Source organism: Colletes latitarsis, chromosome 7 (genome assembly GCF_051014445.1).
Source record: "Colletes latitarsis isolate SP2378_abdomen chromosome 7, iyColLati1, whole genome shotgun sequence".
In the NCBI taxonomy this organism is placed as follows: domain Eukaryota; kingdom Metazoa; phylum Arthropoda; class Insecta; order Hymenoptera; family Colletidae; genus Colletes; species Colletes latitarsis.
Genome location: NC_135140.1, coordinates 10,023,416 through 10,032,179, shown reverse-complemented (window position 1 = coordinate 10,032,179; position 8,764 = coordinate 10,023,416). Strand labels below are relative to the sequence as shown.

General features: G+C 33.3%; 1 protein-coding gene across 2 annotated transcripts; it reads left to right on the top strand.

Annotated features, from left to right (window-relative positions):
* Positions 1 to 1,399: 1,399 nt before the first annotated feature.
* Positions 1,400 to 8,753, top strand: Yellow-b (L-dopachrome tautomerase yellow-b). 2 transcript variants are annotated; one of them, XM_076768645.1, is made up of 6 exons: positions 1,400 to 1,518; positions 3,784 to 4,088; positions 4,760 to 5,172; positions 5,333 to 5,510; positions 5,799 to 6,010; positions 6,170 to 7,677. In XM_076768645.1, the coding sequence occupies exons 1-6, from the start codon at positions 1,415 to 1,417 to the stop codon at positions 6,461 to 6,463; spliced, it is 1,506 nt and encodes a 501-aa protein (XP_076624760.1). In that variant the 5' UTR covers positions 1,400 to 1,414; the 3' UTR covers positions 6,464 to 7,677. The 2 variants fall into 2 exon arrangements, with proteins under 2 accessions (XP_076624760.1, XP_076624761.1); XM_076768646.1 differs by lacking the exon at positions 1,400 to 1,518 and adding an exon at positions 1,542 to 2,738 and having other exon boundaries at positions 6,170 to 8,753.
* Positions 8,754 to 8,764: the final 11 nt, after the last annotated feature.

Sequence of the window (8,764 nt, the reverse complement as noted above, 5' to 3'; positions counted from 1 at the left end):
AGCGATTTAAAATGTAGTGTTTATTTCCTACGATATAAATTATTATAAAAAAATTGAATTACGAAGTTCGTTTCACTGTATGCGTCTTGATTTAATGTTCAAGAAGAAGCAGCAACATAAACAAAGACACAAAAATATGTTTTCCAAGCATTTCCTAGCTAGAAAGATAATGAAAAGTGTAATACATCAAGAAATATTTATTGTTGCATTAAACCAAAAATAAGGGAACTTCTGATAATTATTTAAACCAACGTTTCTCATTTGCAGGCTACGCGAAGTAAAATCTATCTTTGTAATACATCTGACCCTCCTTTTACACGGTGAAAGCGTACACGTGCGAAAGAAAATAGTATAAAGAAAAGTCGTGCAAACACTGATTACTATAAATATTGTATAAAACTAGTTTCAAAGAACACAAACGATACAAAACACAGATATGCATTTAGTAGAGCATTTTTTTTAATTATTGCATTGCATAAAGGTAAACATTGTTATCGAATAAACATAATATGTTTGAAAAAAAAGCACCAAAATTGATCTTCGCAAGATCTGTACTTAATGTTCGAAAAAAATTTGACCAAATCATGGTCATTTCGAAATAACTCAATTTTTGTTGAAAAACCATTTAATTGTGCAGGGACTAGTTTACGAGTAATTTTCATTTACAGATTAAAGTTGAATTGCAGGATTACAGACAGATTTATACTAAGTGGGTCGCAACGACGGTAATCAGTGTTTAACGAATGCGACGATACAACGATGGCGGACAGAATAATGGTATCCGAGTATTCTTCTAACGCCTTGGGGCTAAAATATGGCAGCATTCTGTGCTCGAATACGGTCTACTGTGCAAACGACGACGAAAGTGAAAGCAACCAGCATAATGTGGACTGTCTAATCGACCTCGAAATCGTGCAATAGCTCGCTCGATGCGATGGCTAAAGACAAACTTACCAAGCGGAATAGAGAAGGGGACAAGATAGCGATTACGTGATAGAAAAGGCTATAAAAATGCACGTTGCAGGAGTCTCGACTAGACGCGACCACGCTGGTACACGCGATGAACTTTTCAACGAACGAAACATCGTTTTAGATCAGAGTTGTGTAGAGTTGTAATTGAATAATTCCATGAATTATAATTACAAAATTATCGAATTACATCAGTTTAGTTACTCTGTATTTCAATTGCACTAATCATTAGAATAATCAGCAATTGAATTGTCTGGAAACTCTGAATTACGTAATTTAATTATAATGTGATTATAATGTGATTTAAGTACAATTTATTTCTAATATCGTTGCTCTTAAATTTCGAACTTATTCCGTTTAGCCGTCCAATGAAGAAAATTGGTAAAGTTAACGAGTCAAAACAAGTATACCTGGTGGCTTTTGGTAGTCTAATGGACGTTACTTGATGGTCGAATGCACATGTACAAACGCGAATCGATGCCTCGACAGAAGTCACAGAGAAGTCTCATGGAGAGGAACAATTGCTTGCGAAGACATTTTGCATACAATGTGAGCACGGTACAGTCGTTCTAACAATAAGAACTTTCACCTGAATTTTACGTCAAAGGGAAGTGAACTAACGTGACGATAAATCAGTTTACAATTAAGGTTTCTTTCACGCTTGGCATTTTATTTCTTATTACTTTATTCTCTTCGTTACTCGTGAGAAATGTTCTGCTGCGTTTTCCAATTCCATTTCGCAATATTTTCTCGCTACGAACGCGAAATAATCTCTTTTAACTCTTTAATCAATTTTATTTGTCTGAAATATCTTCGTATGAATTTACTTCAATGATTTCAACTTTAAATATTTTTTTCTTTTAGTCAGAATATATATTCGATATCGTTAAATCGATCAAGTACAGCACAAATTGCTAACAAATAATATTTATGAGTTAAAATAAAAAATTGTTAACAGTTTTACTGCAAAACATATTCGAGCACAATCGTATTAATTTTACACTAAATATAGATTAGAAATCTATATGTCACTTGTAGTAAAAGGTGAAAGCTATAACTCTGCGTACGAAAATGCAAGAGACCTATCATACCTTATGGTAAAAAGATATTGCTGTTAAAATTGCATTCTAGAATTATCCATCTTTACCTTCGTTTATAAATGCGATTAAATTTTTTATTAGATTCAATAAATTATCGTGCATTAAATATTTGATCAATACACGGTTGTCATTGTTACACGTTTGTAAATAAAGTGGAAGGAATTAATATATTATTAAAAATAATCAATAAACATTCGAGGTGATCACCTACATCTGCATACGCCATATTCAAAGTGGAATAAGAAGTTAAAAATTCAAAAAATTAATAAAAGTTCAAAAAATTGTCTACGCGATTGAAATTATCATGGATTTGAGGATTAAAATTTCTTCTTTCTAACAAGCTTTCCAAAAGTTGATGTAGAATTTTGGTTCCTGAAAAATTTGCTTTAAACTTCGCGATTATTAGCCTCGACCCGTGTAAGAATTTTGTTGATTGAAATTCTTTAGGCTAATTGTTATTTTTGGTAGTTTAATACTAGATAATTGGTACACCCGCGGTAATAAGTACATTTACCCTAACTGCAAAGCCTTGAACGGTACCGCAGGAGAACGTCCTTCGTTTCTGTCGACGAGTTTTCAGTTTCAAGCGTGCTGCCGTCGTGTCAACATCGCGCTCGAATCTAGCGATAATTCGAAACGATAGTAGTCGACAAATTAATAAGGTGAAAGGTCAGTGTGTCCAACCCGGAAGCAACCTAGGGGTGGTCGAAAGAATCGTATAAACTGAACCGTGGGCGTTAAACAAGATTTACGTAACTCGACATTACGAAACTTTTATAAAAATATTTTCTGTTAGAAATTTACATGAAATTTTTGTCGACTTAACGATATCTTAGATAGACTTAATATCTACTAAATTGATAAAATACACATTACTGGAATATTTATTAATTAATTGGATTTCTATTAATTTGATACATCTATAAATAAATATGAACGAAGAAGCTTAAATAGTAATAATTAAATATTGTATATTTTCTATTAAATATATATATTTATATATATATTATTATCATTAATATTTATTTAATAGAAAATGTATAATTACTTAATTGTTACTATTTAAATTTATACGTCCTACGATAAGTATCGTTTGATGTAGCTCTTAGTCCTAAATAGTTAGCGATAGGACAAAGATGAAGAGGGATCGTCATTTTTTACGAAAGAAATTTTTACCGTTATTTTTGTCGAGGTTGTTCCAAGGTCATTTTGTGTATTTTAAAGGAAGTGCTATATTTTTGTTTCGGTATTATGAAAATACAGAAAAGAACAAGTTCAGCATGCGTCTATGAAATGACCTTGAGGTAATCCAAAGTTGCAAAAATGGGCAAATTTTTAAACAAGAAATACAAAACGTATAGCTAGAACAGAAATTTTCTTTTGATTCGCAATAAAAGTACGACGTTTTATTAAACCAACAAGCAAAAAATAATCATTAAATTTATAAGGGAAGCCTAACACGGTCGGAAAAAAAATAGTTTGTTTGATTAATTGTAGCAATTAATTACAAGTAATTTTTACATGTATACTCACGAAAAGGAACAGGTTTGCTTTGCGAATGTAAAAACGTGTTAGACTCGACGACAAGCGATAAAAAAAGTAAAAATTATTCAGTTACAGACGAAGTTACGATTTTGTTTGTATAAACGTAGTGTAGACATAGATAGCGTGTTGATAATAAGGAAATACATCAGGTGAAAACATTAATTTGTAGTGTCGACACGCGACAGAAACGGAGCACGAGTATGCAGACCAGCTGGATCTTTATTTTCCTAAAGGTTTTGCTTCGATGTTATCTTTGGAAGACCGTTACTGCGACCGAGAATCTTCGAGTGGCTTACCAATGGAAACAACTGGATTACGAGTGGCCAAGTAACGACACCAAGGAGCATTTTCCATGGTACAAGCAGGAAGACAATCTCCCACTTGGCCTCGAAGTCACAGACGACAGAATCTTCATCACGGTACCAAGATGGAGACGCGGCGTTGCGGCCAGTTTGAATTACTTTTATGTCAACGGTGAGATCACTAATGTATTCCATTCTATGGATTTTATCCTTGGCAGTCCTCAGTATTTATTGTCGAGTTTTAATAAAAATTTATTTGTCAGAATTTAAATAAAAAAAAAAAATTGTAAATCAACTTTTTAAGTGGTCGTTGTAAAGGAGAGCCATTAAACTTTGAATGTATGGTAGTTCTGTTGAAAAATATCAAGTCCTCTTGCATAGGAACTGATTGAATAAATATATATAGACAATATTTAAATGTTAAACAACCACTTTAATTATTCTTTAGATATTACATAGTTTAATATAAATAAATCGCAGTAATTGCGATGCTCGAACAAACAACTCGACTCGACTAAAAGCACGGGAATTCGGGAATCCCCGCACGATCCTCAACCCTATTATAGATGTCGCCATTTGGCCGCGAGATTATGAACGGCTAAACAAGTTTTATATGGCTAAACAATTTTTTAAACTTTCAAGAGCGATGTTTGAATTTAGAACATTTTTTAAAAATAAAATCACCCTAACTTTCTCACTCATTTTTTAGAGCAAAAGGTTCAACCTTGATGGTTACTTCTTTTCTTGGAGTTATTATCATCCAAAGACTTTAAAGTGAACTAATTTAGTAAATTTTATAAGAATAATGAAACATATAATTATCGTTTAACGTTATGGTTTCAGACACAAACGAATCGCCTGCCTTGATTCCATATCCGTCTTGGGAGACGCACGAGTACAAGGCCGGAAACGTTCCAGAGATCATCTCAACGTTTCGAATTCGTGCAGATAAATGCGAAAGGCTCTGGGTCCTCGACACTGGATTCACCGATATTTTAGATAGCCCGGAACAGCAAGCACCGCCAGCATTGATCGTCTATGATTTAACGACTAATCAAATGATACGAAAATACGTTATTCCCGAAGAACAGAGGACAGCTGATTCGCTTTTCGCGAACATTGCCGTCGAAGATTATTCCTGCGAAGATTCTTACGCTTATTTGGCAGACTTGGGGGGCCCAGGACTTGTTGTTTATTCATGGAACACGAACACGTCGTGGCTCGTGAAACACCACTTCTTCAATCCGGATCCTCAGGTGAATATCTCTGTCAAACGTTAACACATGTTTTCCATGTTTAAAAAAATAGAAATATTCGGCAATTTGACGTACTCCTTGCAGTACGATAACTTTAGCACAGTTCAAATTTACAAGAAAGATATATGCATCTAACATACACAATTCTAACTTTGTCAAGGCTGAAGAATTTAATGTGTCGGGAATCTCGTTCCAATGGAGCGACGGTTTATTCGGTATGGGTTTGGCGCCCATAGGCGATGGGTACAGTACCATGTACTTTCACCCGCTATCCAGCAACATGGAATTTTCTGTCAGCACGAAGTTACTCAGAGATCCTGACAGTGTCGATGCTCCAGGTGAGGCGATCGAAATAACAAAGTAATTAATTATAATCAGAGTTGGATAGAACGTAATTTGTTTATATTTGTTACGATACGATAACTGGGCAAAGCAAAAGTTAAATCGAAATATAATTCATATGACGAATTTAACGAATGAGTTATTGTATTTTATTTTACTGTACAAGCGTACGATACTTTTGTATTACTATACTAATTCCCGCTTAATTATTCCCATCTTTAAATTAAATGTAACGCTGCATATGTACTTTATTTATGCCACTTTGTATTATTTTTACATTTCAGAAAATTCCCATGGTTTCCATGCTCTCGGATCTCGAGGACGCAATGGTCAGAGTAGCGTCAGCTTTCTAGATCAAAACACTGGAGTTCTCTTTTACGCATTGACCAACGTGAATGCTATTGCTTGTTGGAAACCTCAAGATAGGTTTACGATTCAGCAGCAGGATTTAATTTATACGGATAACGTTACGATGATCTTCCCCAACGATTTAAAAGTAATTGTTTTCAATTAATTTACTGGTAAAACAGTTCAATTCAGACAAGCTTCTTACTTTCATTGCTAGACTTACATTTAATCGATTATGTTTTTAGAAAAGATTTTGGATTTCGTTGACGAGAACATAACAAAAATTTGTTATCTATTTTCGTTTTAGATCGATCAAAATGGCCAAATATGGGTACTCTCGGACCGTCTGCCGACGTTTATGTACTCTCAGTTGAACCTCGACGATTATAACTTTCGAGTTCTCACTGGTTCCACTCGAGAAGCAATAAACGGCACCATCTGTTCTATGGAAAGTTTAGTTTCGACCACGGATATTCCACGCGATCCATCAATACGGAAGTTCATCTCTTCGACAGTGTCCAAAAATTCCGGTTGCGCCAGAAGTTACGAGTTTATGTTCGTTCTGACAGCTGTGGCATTTTTTTTAATAACGTACATTTGAGAAGTCTGTTGCACGTCTGACGAACCGATCGATTGAACAAATTTGTTGCGTGGAACTCGAAATACAAAGAACGTGGATCGTCGAGGACATTTTTGCGCGAACAAATACAAGTCGAAGCAAAAGATTCCCGTGGAACGATGTCGAAAGATGCTTATGCAACGGATTAGATAACAAGCAATCGAAGGTTACGTACGATTTACTGGATTTATGATGTAATCGATTTCGAATCAACCGCATTCTGGTTTCGGTAAGCATAATGTCTAATTATCCTTTCCTTATTTAAAACATTGCAACCAGGCTAATCCAACGACACGATCATTAACATTAATGTGTGTCGATTTTAAAGAATTGTATCGAAGCGTGAAACAGTTATTAAACCTTTGCATTCCAAACATTTTCTTTAACATTAGATTTATGGAAGTCGTCAATTTGACAGGTTTCAGATTCCATATTGAAAGTTACAGAACTCATAAATATTATTTGTTAGCAGTTTATATCGAATTTGATTAACGTAACAACATGAATACGTACCCTAATTAAAAGGAAAACTTCATTTCAATGTAAGTATCAACATAACGAGTTTCGGTTTGTGTTAACATAAATAGAAATTTAAACTGAGTTGCGTTGCATATTACGTATGACACCAGTGTAAAGGGTTAATGCATGTTGTCATTGGTATTTATAATGCAATTATGGATATTTATTGTGGTATGATATGATTCAAATTTCAAGTATCGTTGAAACGAGATGATATCGATACAATTAGTGTGCTATCGGAGTTGTGAATTAATCGAGGTACCATGGACCAACATTATCAATTTAAAAGAATAACATTTTACAATTCGAAATATAATACTAATGTACTTTAAACTTTTTTAATGGATTTTACCAAGTCTTTTGTTTAATGCTATTTCTACCACGGTTTTATGCATACTTATTTCGAGTAAAATGTGTTCTCTGATACCTTTTGGTACAAATAGTGTTAAAACACACCATGTAAGTGAAAAGTGAAACATAATTAATTTGGCGCTTAATATGTTAAATTGGTGGAACCTCAAAACTTCGTGCTATTTTTGTAATTAAAAATTATCGAAAGTCAGATAAATAATAATTTGTACAAATAATTTACTAGGATACATATTGTTGTCATACGAATTCATCATTATTAATTATACAGGGTGTTCGGCCACCACTGGGAAAAATTTTAATGGGGGATTCTAGAGGCCAAAATGAAACAAAAATCAAGAATACCAATTTGTTGATGGAGGCTTCCTTAAAAAGTTATTAACAATTAAATTCAAAAATTTCAAATCGTTCTAAAAAAATTATTTTCGGTTGCGGGGGTAAATTACAATAATTTTTTGTCATTACACATACCCCCGAAATCCTATCCACTTTCGAGAAAAAAAATCGGGTAGGTGCTGAAATTTTTCGGCGAAAAAAAATTTTTCAAATCGTTCTAAAAAAATTATTGAATTTAATTGTTAATAACTATTTAACGAAGCCTTCATCAACAAATTGGTATTCTTGATTTTCGTCTTATTTTGGCCTCTAGAATCCCCCATTAAAATTTTTCCCAGTGGTGACCGAACACCCTGTATACTTCGAAAGTCTATTAAGCATATCAAGCATTACAGTTATTTGTATTTTTAAACCAGAATTTTTATTATATGTTTTTGTAAACATTAACCTTTCATTATTGTATAAATGAGTTTGCATCTGTTAGTTCCTAATTTCGTAGTTCTAGCTGTTTGAAACCTGTGCATATAATAGTTTTAAATATTATATATTAAACTATTGTATATTAAAGTTACACACTTATGTTGTAAGTTGTGGTGCTATTTAAACGAAACACCAGTTCTATATGCATATGTATTTTTTCGTTCTTATTATACAGTTGAAATTAATATACTACTGTAACTGCAATTCCAACATTTACAGTTATAATACTGCAATACTATTGCTATACTCCTACTGGAATCACGACTACTATCATTATTACTATTAAAGTTATTAGCACTATTTTCTTGTTTAAACAATCACATACATTCCTAAAAACATCTAACATTAACACGAACTATACTACACGGTATATTTCCATTTTAACAATCACGTTTACTCGTTTGAGGACACATTTATGCATTTAAGATATCTTTTGATAAAATAAAAATTATTGAAAATTAAACTTGCTCATTTACCAGTTATCTCCTTCTTTTTGTCTTTACAAAATGTCGCGGATGCTTGGAATTGTTACGTAATTTCCAAGAAATTCAGCTAATTAATGTTTCAGGATTCCTTGCG